This window comes from Antennarius striatus, chromosome 11 (genome assembly GCF_040054535.1).
Source record: "Antennarius striatus isolate MH-2024 chromosome 11, ASM4005453v1, whole genome shotgun sequence".
Classification (NCBI taxonomy): Eukaryota; Metazoa; Chordata; class Actinopteri; order Lophiiformes; family Antennariidae; genus Antennarius; species Antennarius striatus.
The window spans coordinates 11,106,920-11,123,609 of NC_090786.1; the positions used below are offsets into that span (position 1 = coordinate 11,106,920).

At 40.2% G+C, this 16,690-nt stretch overlaps 1 protein-coding gene across 3 annotated transcripts in view; it reads left to right on the top strand.

Moving 5' to 3' along the window:
• zcchc24 (zinc finger, CCHC domain containing 24) overlaps nt 1–16,690 on the top strand; it is a 32,311-nt gene that overhangs the window by 2,665 nt on the left and 12,956 nt on the right. For all 3 annotated transcript variants that reach the window (XM_068326716.1, XM_068326718.1, XM_068326715.1), the window contains exon 2: nt 886–1,086. In XM_068326716.1, the coding sequence (XP_068182817.1) occupies nt 886–1,086 (201 nt within the window). The remainder of the gene's footprint in view (nt 1–885; nt 1,087–16,690) is intronic.

Sequence of the window (16,690 nt, forward strand, 5' to 3'; positions counted from 1 at the left end):
TTTGAAAAATCTGTTTGGAAGAGTTTATCAGGGGCTTTTGTCATAACTCTGACATTTTTACATGAGAATGTAGCCTCAAATATTTGTTTTTTACGCAGTGAAACTTTTAAATGTCAGGGAAGATTACTAGTTGGACTGCATGTTTGTCAGTTTTTCTCATGGGTTAACTACCTGAACATCTGAGGATAAAGATTAAAATGACCATTATTTCACCCAGAGATTCCTGTTTGTCCTTTCTGGATCATATTTTAGAGGCATGAAAATGGAACTGTCACCGCAGACAATGCTTTCAGCATTATTAATATTCACACAGCTTCCTCCATGAGTTTAGTTTGTGGCATGCAACACTGGGTGCTATGGCTCAGAACAGAATGCAAACACTGATCATGGCTAGTTTGCCGCCAACGGTGCATGGTGACATTGCTGATGTTCCACAGGCTGGTGAGGGTACATGCCTACCATCATGTTTACAATGAGTCATCCTCTGTCTTTCTCTGTGGACATGCTCAGTACTTTTCCAGATCATGAGCGCAGCTGGGCCTCTCTCCAGATGTTCTGAATTTAATGAGAGAAATGATCTTAGAGGGATTTTTTTCTTTTTTTTTTAATAGGACAGAGAATTCTCGAAGGAAATTGGTGATTAATTTCAACAATTTCAACACTCAAAGCCAGAAACACAGCATGTTCATATTATTCTCTTGCATATGGTGATGTTGTCCAGCGTTCTCTATGTAAACAAGTCAAACTTTATGATTGTGTTGAGAATTAAATGAACTGAGTGAGAAAATGCTTCAGTATTGCTGTCCATGATGTACAACATACACACTTTTTATGCAAAAGCAAAACAATTCCATTAAAATGTGTGGTGTTATTCTTATTTTGCAGGCCTTAAACAACAATGTATATAAGAATGTGTCACCCTATGGCTCACTGAACAACATTGTGGATGGACTCAACTCCCTGACGGACCATTTCTCAGACCTGTCCCTTTCTTCAGAGCCTAGAAAACCCAACAAAAGACCCCCACCCAACTACCTGTGCCATCTGTGCTTCAACAAGGGCCATTACATCAAAGACTGCCCTCAGGTGAGACTCATAAGATACTGAACGTCACAATCTAGTCTTCAGCTGACACATAGCTGACATAGGTGGATCAGTTGTTAATACTTTCCAATTCTTCTAATGATTTTTCTTCAGTACTTCCATAATGTGATTTTATGCCTCAGTGTCTTTATTTGGATCCTTCGTGCCAACGATGGCACTAAAAGCTCAGCTTGTTCCAGCCAGTGCCTGTCTCTCTGGCTTCCTCCCTCTCTTCTTTTTGCTCTGGTCTGACCTACTTGTTGAACAGGATGGCCTCTGTCTTTTGTAGTCATGTGCTTGAGTGTGTATACTGTATGTGTACTTGTGTGCATCTTAACTTATCCATGATAAATAAACTTGTTGGGCGAGTTCAAGGGTCAGAGGCGAAGCTGTCTTTGCGTTGTTCGTCTTACAGATGTATGGTATACCGGTAAATTTATGATAACTTATTGCCCCTTTTTGCTGAGCACCATGGTAAATCCACCTTGAGGCGGAGCATGAAATTTTAGAGCACACTAATGTGTATCGAATTAAAATCAGCTGCTGTCATCTATTGAAATCTAATGTCATCTTCAAGAAAATTTTAGATTTCCTGCAACTTTTTTAAATTATGTGTTGGCATTTGCAGCTGGTTGATGTAGATGTGCAGCCACTCACAATCTGTGTGCTGATGAAAGACAGACACGTTCTTGTACAGAGTTGGTGTTTATTTGCATCGAATACGGAACAGTGCAGTGATGTTTTGTGGAGGATAAAATTGCTGAGGATAAAATAGGCTATGAAATTGCTGTTGTGTCTCAGTCATGCTGTCTTTACACAGAGCCTTGTAAACTGCATAGCTGGTACTATTGCCTGGAAGAAGAGATCTGATATCAATTGGAACACAGCGGTGCTTTCCCTCGTAAATGAAGAATCTTTACACAAGGATCTTTTTTTTTGTAATTGGACTTAAGTTGCCCTAGTGATCGCTTCTCTCTATGACAACCTTTTGCTTCTCTCCTATTTCTTCTCTCCCTTGTCCCTGGTGGAGGTACAACGGCCTAACCCTGGCCTTGATTTTCTTTTGTATGAAATGATAATGAGGAGCAGATGTGCGATTAAAATGCTTTGACTTTCTTTATGACATATGATGACTGGTCTCAGGGGGTCTATAAAAGACCCATGCGCTGATGAAATATCTTCTGGACTGCTCTTAGCTGTAGTGTGTGGAAATTGGATCACATATTGACAGCTCCAAAGGGAATTTTGGATTGCACATGCAATATTTGCTTTCACATATCCTTAAAGTAATCTTGTGGTAGTTGATGTGAGTATTGATGAAATGACGACACTCAACATCTGAGCAGGTGGGCATTGAATAATTTATTGTGCTTATTGCCGTGTTCCTAAAACCACATGCTGTGTGTGTTTAAAAGGCTTATCTTCAACATACCATTTAATATGAAAAGCTTAAACTATCGCTTGATAAGACACAATCCTTTTTGTCAGGTAGAAGGTGTGAAATCACTCCAAGTGTTCAGGCAAGTGACTAAAAATCACACTCATCCGTCTTCTGATTTATATTTCACTGTTCGTTAAACTGCCAACAGTGATGTTAAAAAGCAGCAAGCCTCCAAAAGGCCTCTGCTTTTTAACAGGTCAACAGCATTGCCATTGTTTCGGTCTCATCTGGACTTTTTATCCTCTTAAATTTACCTTCCATTTGTGCTACATCACTTACACTATTTCCCTTTAACTCCTCACTGCACGTCTCGAAAGGGACAGCTGAGATTTACGTGGCTTGCTGAAGACCAAAATAACAGATGTGACACATACACTATACTGCAATAGAGATCTTAGTTTTCAATGAGTTACTTTCAAAAAACCCTTATTAGCCAAGAAATGTCATTTTCCAGAACAACTCCTCTTGTCCTGCTGTTTCACAATGTTCAGTGATGAATTGAATGCCCACCAAGTTTCTAGTATCCACTCGCAGTGGAATGCATTCAAGGATGAATGTATCTCGCTAATAGTTTGTCCTGTGCAGAGGTGCTTTGCCAATGAAAACAGGGGCTGTTGCTTCATCCAGTATGTCATCCTGGTCCAGCAGGGAGAGTCATAATCTGATGACATGTACAGTCATCCTCCCCGACTTCACTTCTACTTGTTTTATTGTGTTGCTTTGTCTTGCTAATTTTATCAGTGACTTAAGGCAGAGTACTTTTATTATTTATATTTTACTTTGTTGACTCAATCCCTCGTGTTCTTGCTGTAAATACTCATTTCAAAATATGTTACTCCGCCACTACAAATAGTCCTCAATAAATGGGTTATTTACAGCTGTGTGATTAACTTTTATGCTCCGTTGTTTCAGGGAATTCAGGGAATGTCAGAGAGTATAACCAGACAACCAATCATTTTTGGGTTTGGTGTTTTGTTTTCATAAAAGAACTGTTGAATGACATCAGCTTCGACCCAGACACACTTTATTAATTTCAAGTTGGGAAATTGATCACAGCTAACTTATGCGATGAATTTCATAAATTGCATAAGTAAGCCATAATCAGCTCAGACCACCTTACATTTGATTTTCCTCTTTTCACATTCAAGTTCAGCCTGTCTTCCTCCGAACTACGAGGCTTGATAATAACTAAATTATTATTATATTATTATTATTGAATTAAACGTATTCGTATATTGTTTTATATGGATCATATGTAAGAATTGTTAATTACATTTGAATAAGAAATCATTTTTGTCTTGACTCGTTTTTAAATTGTTAGTAACTGATGTCAGAGAGGCAGGCGGGTAATTGGGAAAACTGAGGTCATGAATTAAGTTAGCTTTCCCCTCGTTTGACTTGCTCATATATCGCTGCAGTATCATTACATTTTACTGACCTAGTGCTGTTTGGCCTGTGGAAGAAGTAGTAGTGCTGAAATTCTGTCAAATCCAGGATTTGGTGAAGCACAGTGTCTGACCTCCAGCTGCCTGCTGACCTTCCACTACGTAGCCACACGTCATTAATGAGGCCATTCCACTCCAGAAAATCTCATGAGCCCATTCTCTCGGTGCAACCAGCAAAGAAAGTATAGTAAATGTCTTGCCTGGCTGAAGAGACTGTGTTTAGCATACAAACTCTGCTCATGTCCACATACCGCTACACTGTAAACAGTCCCTCTGAGTTGTGTCCACTTACGCCATCTATTTGGGGATGTTTACATGGCAGCTGTTTCACCCAAAAAAAAGTTCTGTTGTGTTTTGGTCAACGGTTTACATGAATGCATGTTGAAGTGTTGTCTTTTGAGAATGCCACCGTGATGTTGTTGCGTAAAGTGCCTTATTCATGTAGGCTGACAGCACAGTAGAAACAGAACAACACAGAAACTGTGAGAAAATGTCTGATCTTGTATGTGCTGAAGTTTCTGTCAATGCAAGCAAAACTCTTTGCTGTTAAGTTTATTTACGCTCCTCTACCAAAGATTTGCTGCATCACTGCTGTGATCTTGTAGAGTGGTGTAAAAGGCCCTGGTTTTCTAATTGTTACCATGTGAACGCAGAACTTCTTCAAAAAGCAAACAGAAAACCTCTGGTGTTATATGTAAATGTGGCCTTTATAATGTTGACAAGATTTTGGTTTCAAACACAAGAATGTAAACTTGCAGGAACTCAAGGTCTTGAGTTTTGTCAGCTTTTGGGACATTTATTGAACTGGGGTCCCAAACTTAAATGATATTTGCACATCACATGTGATTGGGTAGAAAAAATTGGGAAAATCCAAATGCAGTGGTTCTTAACCTTGTTGGAGGTGCCGAACCCTGCCGCTTTCATATGCTCACTTACCGAACCCTTCTTTAGTAAAAATTTTTTTATTTTTTTTTCAAATTTAATACGCAAGTTTATCTTTTACTGGTGTATTTAATGAATTGTGCATTAATGTCACCTTTTTCAAAGAACAAAACCAAGACAGTGCATTAACTCACATGAAATGACCTACCTGCAAATCAGTGTGACTTCTGCTGTTGTTATTGAGAGACCAGTTCAGATATGCGTGGCTTCACCTTGGCAAGTGCTGCTCTTATGTCATTTTCACAGCAGAGTCTGTTTCTGTTGTTTTCCATGCAGCTTAAGAAAGTGTTCCTTTATTTTTTCCAGTGCGAGACTAGAGTTGCTCAACTTGACATTGCAAATCATGTAGAACGCTGACTCCCCTCACGTTCCGTTATACAGTACATGTAAATTCACGTTGCACATATTCGTCCGACCACTTTCTTTTTTTGCTCAAAATAGTTAGTATGAATTAAAATATTGTATTAAGAAAGCAATCAGATGACGTGCCATCATGACAGGCATAAATCGACTACTGAGTGCGCAAAATCCCCTGTAGCACAGGTAGGCTAATCGATGTAGCGTGATCACCTGCAGCCAGTGATGGCTAAGGGGGGCGTGTCATCACAAATTGACACAATGTGTCAAATGTACACAGTGATTCGTGTATGTTCGGCAAAAACACCCGACACATCGTGTCGGGTGTTTTTTCTTGACCGCCGTCTCCGCCGAACCCCTGAGACCGACTCATCGAACCCCTAGCGTTCAATGGAACCCAGGTTAAGAACCACTGAGTTAGAAGGTTGTCATAACTGCAATAATACTGTAACATTATATGTATGCTAACATATTAGTTAAAGCAATACAGAAATGTTTGACTTGATCAGCACCAATTAATTATTTTACCGTGCAACAAGAAACAACAGCTTTAAAAACAGCTTGAGTTTGTGTCTATTTGCAGCTTTGCATGGGCTTTGTGTGTAATCGTGAATATGCAGCTTCACAGCCTGGTATGGTTAATGGATTGTAACAGGACATGTCACCAGCATACTGTACATACTGTGGAACTTTACATTATATTTAGCAAGGGGCAGGGCAGCATGGACACGGAGAATAGTAAATGCCCCAAGATTGACCCTTGTGGGACTCCTTGTGGGAGTGAAATGGTGAATTGAAGATGACAATTTCATATATTTTCAAGTCCAATTGATATTTCAATATTAAAGCTTGTGTCTTGTTCTTTAACATATCTTACTCCTGTCAAAATGGGCATTCTTTATTTGATAGAGTGAAGGCTTTTGACTGTGGTAGATCGATTGCCTTAGTCATTGGAGTTGATGTGTTTTCCTGTCCCTACCACTGATTGGCTCTGATAAGTAAAGCTATTGCATAATTACATGGAACATTTAATGTTAGAACCCCACAGGGAGATTATGCTTTTCAGGGTTGTCTTGATAGTTGAGTGAAAGCCACAGGTCTGGTTGCAGCTGCCCAGTGTTCCCTCTCATGGGCACAGAGGGGTTATGTAAACCGCCTTTTATTCGTAAAATGAGGTCGCTCCCCCAGTTATGAGCAAAATGCCCCTCGCTCTCACGCTTTGGCCTCCTTCCAAGATGTCTTCCACTTGCACTCATGATATAGTCCCTTTCACTGGACTAATCCTCCCAACAGTTGGCCCTGGTCTCTGATTTGATTGATCAAGATGCCCCGTTGAATGACATCTTCTTGCTATGTATCGCTATTAAAAGATTAATTAATGGAAAATCTCTTTGCCAGAGTGCAGGTTTGTGGGTTTGTAATTGTGGCTACTGCTGTGGTTTGTACGCTTCTGTGTGTTTTATGTGTGTGCCACAGTGCACTTCAGCAAAAACTGTGCCCCATTTCTGGTTACATTCCCATGGTTCAGTCCTTCAGAATTATAGCTTCCAAGGAATGTTTTTTATTCTTCTGAGAAATCTCTGATATTTTGAAACTGGTACAATTGTAGGATACTTATTATAAAAGCCTGAACGCCCAAAATAACAAGACACTCTTAACTACTAGAGTTTAAAATTGTAACCTTTTTTGCAAAATCACTCAATCTGTCAATAAGGATTTCTTCCAAGGGAGTCCTGCCCATTTGACACCACTGGAAAAAAAGCACAGAAATAATAAATGAAGAGCTGACTTTGCAAAAAAAATATTTTTTTATTGTAAATGCTTATTGTTTGTTATAAGATGCTGATTCTGACACAGATGCTGATATTTTCAAGCCTCCTTAAGGACGACATAATTTTAATAGTTTAAATATTTTCCCATTCTTGGTGTTAAGCAAAGTTAACTGGTTGCTATAGAATAGAGATGTTTGGATCGGTATAAATGATGGTAGACATATTTGTAGTTGTGACCAACTGTGACATAACTTAAGTTAATCTTACGTTGACTAAACAGGAATGTTCTGTATGTGTCCATCTGTAAATAAAGAGCAGAGCAGGCATTAAAAAAACACAGTTAATCAGAAACACATGCCGCTCATTGATCCACAAACACAGACTTCTTTATTGCATGAGAAGAATGTGCCCTTTGTTCAAATATGGGGTCTGCTGAATGTGTTTATATGTAACATTGATGTCAAACTTTAATTGTTGAAATGATACCTGACTTACAGTGGGAGGACACGGGCCTCAGTGTCCCCCCCAGTGGGACATCTGTCAATAAGCAAATGTAGCGGCTGAATAAATAAGGATGAGCTTCTGCTGGACATCCAGTTCTTCACATTTCCTCTCATCTCAGTCCTTGTCACTCAGCCCTACTTGTGATTTGCCTGAATCTCCTCCAGCATGTGTCTGACCTGCGTCTGTGACCATATGCCAATCCCTACGATGGACTTCACACCCCTTTCCAGCTGTAACCTGTCCTTTGGGACAAATGGTTGCCATTATCTCCCATAACGGTGTCGACACGGAGGCCTGAGGCCAGTTGTGATGTGACGGCCTCCTCACACCAGAGGAAAATCACATCCAGAGCAGTGTGTGATTCACCAACGTGTGCTTTTCCTTTGGTCACAGTGATAATCTTAATGACTTTTCATTACTGTGGCCCACTTTTTCTGCCACAAAAAACATCAAAGGTTGCATTTAGCATTAAATCTCTCAGTATTCATCTCTAACAGAACACTTATTCTTTTCTGAATCGGTTGGCAGTCCCATTGGGATCGTTGTGCAACCGCCTTGTTTTAATGTTTCAGTTAGTTGCTGAAATAGGTAATGTGGGTTTAATGTGTCAAACGCTCATTATGAGTTTACAATTTGCCAGCATTACAGCTCTGCAGAGTGCTGTCCATGTGCCTAAATCTTTGAAAAGAATGTAAGGAACAGCTCAAATCTTGCAGAGACACTTTACTGTACCATATTTCTGCCTATTTCATCCTGAGTAAGAATTTAAGGCACTGACGACATGTTTCCTGAGTTTCTTCCACAAGAACTGACAAAATGTCAGCATATAATTGAAATTTACTTAAAATACAATTTTGTATTATATTTTCATGTAGAAGTCTGACTATTTCCAAATGGAGGGATCGCTATCACATTCAGACCTGGACGTCAGAGCCTTCCTGTGGTGTTGTACTGTCTCAGCTGAAGCAGTTAATCAGAAAGTGCATTGCTTGTATATAACTCAATGGAAAAACACTCAGTGGCTTCACCTCTGTCATTTTAAACCAACACTTGGCTCATAACTTAGCTTGTAGCTAACTTTGAAACTGGCGTTTTGAAGCTTATATTCCATATTCAGCCTCGGGCAAAAACGTTTGTCTACTCTTGTATTGAAAGCATGTTGTGAAGTGATCTAAAATAGCTTCGTCCACTTTTACATTTATCTTGATTGTTGTAATTTAAAAGTTTAACAAATTATAAGGATTTTATACCTGGAGATGTTACCTGTTCCCTGGAGGCTAATGTTCCAGGAAAGAGACAGAACCCACATCTTTTCTTTAGCTTTTTAAAAATCTATTTAAAAAACCTCCTGCCATTCAATATATACATTCATTTATCTTCTAAACATGCTTCATCTGCTGTTGCGGGGTCCTGGAGTCTATCCCAGCCAACTGGGGCTGTGAGGCAGGGGACACCCTGGGTGCGACACCCCTACCCACTGCACCACTGTGCCGCCGCCATTCAATACATCATTAGGGAAATAATACCTTTATATGATCGTTTCTAGATACCAGCTCTATTTTGACAGATTATGACAGATTAGTACTTTTCTCTTCCACTCTTGAACATTTGTGATGACAAAATGCTTCACATTTTACCCCCACGATCTCTGCCCTCAGTGGCAGTTCTGACACGGCCGCAGCTATTTGCTATGGCAGGCAGGCAGTTTGGACATGTCACTCTCATAGCATGGAGCATTAGTGAGTCTGTTATCTGTGTCAGACAGAGAAAAGCTATATGATTTGAAAAACGGAGAAGGGCAGAAAGGCCGAGAGATGGGGAAAGGAGAGTACGAGCACTTCCTCTGTAAGGAAATCAAAGTAAAAGAATGATAAAACTGTAGTTTCCTGCCAGCTGGTTTGTGTTTCGGACAGAAATCCCATTCTTCCTCTCTGGTTTTGCTGAGACAACAATCACATCACTTCCTGTTTGGGTAACCATGACACTTCTAACCTCATCTCTGTGAGGCGCCACTCTGTTACAAGTACCTTAAAAATGTGGATAGTCACATGTTCTCCTCCTCAGATTCAGTGTTGCTGTAAAGTTGCAATATTAAGTCTACTGACTTATATTCATTTTATTCTAAAGCCAAAGCAACAATTGAGCATCTTTTCGATGAAGATGAACTCAGAGGGAGGATTCATTACTTTTTAGTCTTCTATCTTGCCAACTGTTGAATGAAATCTGGAGTTACAAATACCAAGACTTTAAATCTTGTCATTGCTTTATGTAAGCTTGTCATTGCAGCAAGACAGAAACCAGGTTGCCACATATTTTACAATCTATTCTCAAAACACACTTTACAAATGTTGTTTTTCTGCAGAAAGACATTGAACTTAAATGGATGAGACAACTGTCAGGGTATTCAACTTGTACAGTAACAACACTTCATGAATGATTAAATGAGTCATGATTATTACATCGTTGTTACCTCCTATGCATTGGATTTTGAACAATCAAAGTTGAAATGAGATGTTGAGGTGTGAAATTGTGACACAGTAAACAATTTGGAAATAGTTATTAATAATGCGCTGGCGATGCATCCGGAGTGTCACCGCCTCTCACCCCTAGTCGTCTGGGATTAGCTTCAGCAGACATGTGACCCGCAAAGGGGAAAAATGGATGTAGAGGAGACAATTACGTTTGACTTATTTACCAGAAAATGGATGGATGGATGGATCACAAAGTAATTCCAGTTTAATCAGTTTCCTTTCAGGTTAAATACATTTTATACATTGGTGGACTTTTAGTTAATGTTCCTCCTTAGGTTATACACACAACCAATTGGAATCTAATCTGATTGAGACACTTCACAAGTTTGCAACCTTCACAGACCATTTCCAAGAATTTTTGGGAATATTCTCTACACTGTGACAGTTTCCATGACCTTCTCTCTCTCTCTCTCTCTCTCTCTCTCTCTCTCTCTCTCTCTCTCTCTCTCTCTCTCTCTCTCTCTCTCTCTCTCTCTCTCTCTCTCTCTCTCTCTCTCTCTCTCTCTCTCTCTCTCTCTCTCTCTCTCTCTCTCTCTCTCTCTCTCTCTCTCTCTCTCTCTCTCTCTCTCTCTCTCTCTCTCTCTCTCTCTCTCCCTCCCTCCCTCCCTCCCTCCCTCCCTCCCTCCCTCCCTCCCTCCCGCCATAAAACATTAGCAAGCTGAGAGAGGTGATGGGGTATAAAGACCATCTGCACAAAACAAACCACCACCACACTCATACATCCATATCTGACTGGAAAGTTTTGAGAGTATCTCCACCGGTCCATCGGTATGCAGTCAAACTAATTGCCCCTTGTAGCCGCACCAATTGGCGTCACTGTGAACAACAGAGATCCTTAAGTGATATGAGACAGACTGACGAAGAGGACAGTCAATCAGAGGCACCAGGCAGTAATGCTGGCACAGGGGATTAGATTTGATGTCAAGAGATCAGGGACTGACACTGCTGGCTTTGTGTTAAACTTGAATGGGCACTTTAGGGAGAGACTGCGGTTCTGAATGGGCACCATTGGGGAAAGCCCAAGTGGTGGGAATGGAGGCTGGTAATTAAGGCAGTCATTGTGCGTCTGTAGGATCTGTTTGACAGAGAGGTCAGGAAGGCAGGCCTGTATTGTTCCCCCAGCAGGGTTCTTCGTGCATCACAGTGGTGTGTCAGACTTAAGTATGTTTGGATAGAGACTCGGATCTCACGGAGAAAAATAGAGTTGCAGAAATGAAGGACATAGTCCTTCTTGCAGAGTATGGTTGTCTGCATGTAAGCATGTAGACTACAGATACTGCTGTGATTTAGTTTTTCTCTCTTGTTTTTTTAAGACCTTCTCTGGCAGTTTTCCCAGGAATCAGGACCGTGTAAACAGATTCATTAGTGACTTTCAGTATGTGATTTGACAGAGGTGAATGGGCCCAGATCGCTGATTTATAGCAGCAGTAATATGATGGGAGTTCTCTTCATTTTCCACAAGGTAACAGTGAAAACCAATGAACAGACTACACAGTGGACATTCAAATGACAGCAAACACTATTATTATGTAATGCCTGAGCAGTGGATATATACAATTTCCTCCGGGATTAATAAAGTATCTATCTATCTATCTATCTATCTATCTATCTATCTATCTATCTATCTATCTATCTATCTATCTATCTATCTATCTATCTATCTATCTATCTATCTATCTATCTATCTATCTATCTATCTATTAATATCACATACGTAGACTATTTGATAAAAAAAACAAGTTTGATGACAGGAAGTCAACTTTTTGTAAATGCTTAATGAAATGAAAGATGAAGATTAGATGTCCATTTCGTTGCTTCGAAAGAAATAAAACTGTGCTACATGGAGTACCTTTGTTTAGGGTGATACAGCACAATGAAAGCTAACATGAGTATGAAATATTTTTACTCTACAAAAAAATAGCTAAATGGTAAAAGGATAATATGATTGTTTGTTGTTGTCCCAGTTTAGAAGGTTTTAAAGACTATTTGTGCATAGAAAATATGCTTATTTATTTTTTTCTGTCTCAAATTTTAGTTATGCTTTCAATTTTTAATAATTGTTTGATGATTAGTTTTAAAAAAAATAAAGAAAAAATAAGCTTAGTAAGCTTGTCTCTGTCCGTCTTCTCTTGATGTGTGTGTGTGTGTGTGTGTGTGTGTGTGTTTGTGTGTGTGTGTGTGTGTGTGTGTGTGTGTGTGTGTGTGTGTGTGTGTGTGTGTGTGTGTGTGTTGCTGTCCTGTAGTATGTCGGGAAACTTCTGGCAGGGATGAGGGTTGGGGGGAGGTGCACCATGGGAATGTTTTTACTGGGTGACCCTTGATCTTCCTTCCAGTCACAGCAAAGGCACTGAAGGCCTTGTGCCTGTCTCTGCCCTGAACAGACGCTCTGTCAGGTTACCAACGGGAGAGGCAGAGTGGCTGTCCTGCAGCCAGATAAGACTTATCAGGGATGCTGGAGACATGCTGTCTGTGACACACGTCCATCCTCACAGAGGAGACGGGTGACGCCACCTGACCACATATTTTATTTTTGAGGGGTTATACAGAGTAATACATTTATGGAGAGAGCTTTGAGAATCCATATACGGTTATAGGTCCAATATAGCATTGAGGCCAAGTGACACTGAGATTAGCAACACACGTGTACAGTATATCTGTCAGAGTGACGTACAGAAATATACATAAGCCACACACACACCAACACACACACACACACACACACACACACACACACACACACACACACACACACACACACACACACACACACACGTTAGCCTTGCATACAAGTATAGGCAGCACTAGTATGATCCTGCTGTAGCAGATGAGAAGATGTTTTGTGCACCTCTGGTCGCTCCAGTCCAACACCCAACCTGCTCTTGTCATTCACTGGCCTGGTAACCCAACGCTGCCGTGCAGCTGCACGGCTCACTGGGCTTAGTAGGACCGGGGTTAAGTCCAAGGCTAGCAGTAGAGGGGAAATTCACACCCACGGCCTCACTTAGCATTATTCCATAATTCGCTGTAAATATGGCAAGTTTAAGAGTGACTTAATTTTACATTACGTCTGTGAAACGGTTCCGATTCCATATCGTGCTGCCACCCCGGCGGAGCTTAGAATCTGGGTTTGTCAAGGACGGATTCCACAAGTACCAATACACTTGGCACATACTTGTGTTTTCTAGGAACAAACCATTAAGAAATGAAGAGTCTGTCAGAAGCATTTGATTAAAAAAAAAGAAAAGCGTGTTACTTGTATGAATCACAATCTTGTGGATATCCATCAGTCAATGCAGAATATATCTCAGAGATCCTTGGCCGATTGCAGAAACTGATTTGTGGAAATCTAGGAATCTGGGAATTGTATTTTGGCAAAGAGCTTGCTGGCGTGGGGATATGTCTCTGCAGCTGTCTTAGATTCGGATGACGTAGGTCTCTTACTGAGGAGAATTACTTTGACATGCACATGTATGGCATTAATGCCCAAATGCATTTAGAAAAACACGGGGAACTGATCTGTCAGAGGACTTATGAAATGTCACAGGGCGTTTCACTTGAAAATAAACAGCCTTTGATTAATTAATTGGTGAAAATCAATGAATTCCTAACATTGAAATCAACTGCTTACAGCAGCTTACATCATGAGAGACCTCCGCCTTCAGTTTATCAAAACAGCAAGAGATTTCCAGTAACCGAATTTCATTTGTGAGCAGAGACATCATTAAAGATGACTTAGATGAGCTTTGATTGAATCTAAACTAACAGATCTATGCACACAATGATTGAATGTTGCGTTGTTTCCTGCACCTTTGAAATATTTTATGATCCTTCTGCAAGACATAAATATGTAGTCAAAAGTCAAAAACACACAGGTATTATTTTAATATTTAAAAAACAGGCTAATTTTTCGACTTAATTAAAAGGCTGGGTGTATTTGGGTGGTGTTTATTTTATCTGCTTGTATTTCTCTACTTGATGCTTTATCCGAGAGGAAAGGAAACTGCAACAGGTTCTTGTAACTATGCTTCAGCGATCACTCCGCTGGGCACTGTTGGTATTTAAAAGAAGAATATGATCGAGTGTCTGGCACAGAATCCCACATGACTGACAGCTGTGGGATGTTTTATCTTTGGAACAGCTGCCTTGATTTACCTTTTCCCTGTGTGATTCCACAGCAAATAAAGAACAGACTGAACACAAGTGGTACGAGTGTCCAATTACCGGACTGCACTGGAATCTGGGAAAAGCTCAAACATAGGCGTTCAAGCTGTTTTAAGATCAATATAGACAGCCTTTTTTTGTGAGACTCACACACATACACAGGCACACATGCAGTGTGCTTATTCTGCTAAGCACAGGATATTTCCCAGAACAAACTTTTTTTGGCATCTCTGTGAAGCTGGAAATGGAGTTGTGGTTATTCTTTAAAACAGTTGGAATGGCTGTCCTCTTGAAATCCTCCCCTTCCATCCTCTGCACCGCTCTGAGATAACAAAACCATTTATAAAAACTTGTGATCACAGCGGTTAAACCCATACAAGGGGAAAACCTTTAACCCTGAGTGTTACGGCTAAATGTTTCGCTTCAGGTCATTTTAAACAGGATGCATTGCCGTAAAGAGAAGGCAGCAGTGATATCTGGTTCGCTGTTTCACGTCCGCGTGGCGTTGTGATCATTTTAAGTAATGTTACCTCTTTAAACTCACACTTTAAAATAGCTACTGATTTGATTTTATTCTTGGATGGTTACTGTTCCTTTACTTTCAACTGCCTCCCTTAGTTATTCCACCAGAGAGGATGAATTGCGGTGAAATACTTAATGACAGCACAAATGCCTCATGAGCATACAGTATTTAACAACTGGGAAGTGCTATTGTGAGTAAACCCCTTTTTATAGGCAAATGAAATGTCAAGCTCATATCAATAGCTCAAATAAAGATCATCTAGAATATGAAACCTTTTTTAAGAATAGCATCTCATGGGTTCAGAGCAGGTTCAGGCAAGTAATTCCCTGACAAGCGAAGGGAAACTTAAAGGAGAAGTCCTCTGTAGTGAGCTCACGTATCGCTTGATGACCAAAAGATGAGAACGCGTCAGATTTATTGGTTTGTTGCTTTGTCAACAGGATTAAACACAATGTCTGAACAGACTGCCATGAAATCTGTTGGGAGGATGGCCCAGAATAGATACCATTACCATACTGCTGTTGTACATTGTTCTAACTTCTGTAATGCATGAATTTCAAAATCTTAGAGGTTGGAATCTATGATTTAGCCTTGTGTGAAGCATTTAATAGAAACATATTTCCAGCCGCTATACTGTTTGTACAGTATGTATCTGTGTGTAAGTGGTTCATATTACAGTTAATCTTCTGTAGAATAACTCTTTATGGTACGACTGTCAGTGTGTGTGAGTGTGTGTGTGCATGTGTTAGTGAAAGAGACTGTGATGAAGTGAAGTACATGTTTTCGTAATTCTCTAGTTTATTTTTAGAGACAACTGTACAAGATAAGGAGCATTTATCTCAGCAGTTGTAGACGTGAAGCTGTGAAGCAACAAAAAGAGGCTGGTTAAAAGCCACAATGATCCCTGTTGTTGTGGCTGAATGACACGTGAAGTTACTTTAGTTTGAAATATTTAACCAAATGTGTAGTCTAATAGCTACATGAACTCTTTTGTTGAGTAAAACTGAGAATATTCTAAGCCTGGTCATCGACTCAGGGAAATATATAATGTTAAAATGTGTTAGCGAAGTGAAACCGAAGGTATAGGGAAAACTTTATTGTTGGTAACAGGATGGGGAGACATTTATAGTTTGCTGAAGTGTAAAGTCATTGTTAAATAGCTCCATGAACCACATATTGGAAGTATCAAGTTTTCTGAAAAATTCCAAACCAAATGATTAATATATAGGGTTACTTGAACATTATTGTGAAAATTTCATGAAATATTTCATACTCATGTCTCAAAGAAGGATCAGTCAAAATTGTTCCTTTGATCTTCTCTGATGTTTCCCAGACTTGGAGCGGTCGTCAGGCCAAAACCACATCCAGGTTCCCAGCTCTCCCCTCCTTTTAGCATTCAGGACACTGCTAAGGCTAGTGCACTAACTGAAACCACATTAAGGCAATAAAAAGCCTTATCAGAAATGCTACGGCTAATAGGCAAAACAAACAAACTCCTAAAGACTCAAACCTAACATTGTGGCCTGAACCCCTTCCGGTGAATCTGTAAATCTATCTGTTTCTGAAATGCAGCCAAACCAAATACAGATCTTGAGATGAGGACACGAGAGCAGACCCAGATCTACACACGGACACACTTGTGCACGCACACGCGCACATTGAAATGCAATACACACAGGTTTCAGGGCCTGGGTTTGTGTTGCTCCCTGAATGATGTCCTTGGGCATGCGGAGAAGCAGAGCGAGGCCTAAGCTCCTCCGCTCCTCCTTTGTTTACCCTGATGATTTCCAGATGCTAGTCATTGATCGGATTGCTAAGAAACACTGGGGAAGTAGCCCAACAGTTTAAGACTTGAGCCAGTAGGCCAGGATTAAGGCAGCTCTATCTGGGTTACTCTAAATACATTTGCTTTGCCTTATAATAACTTTTTT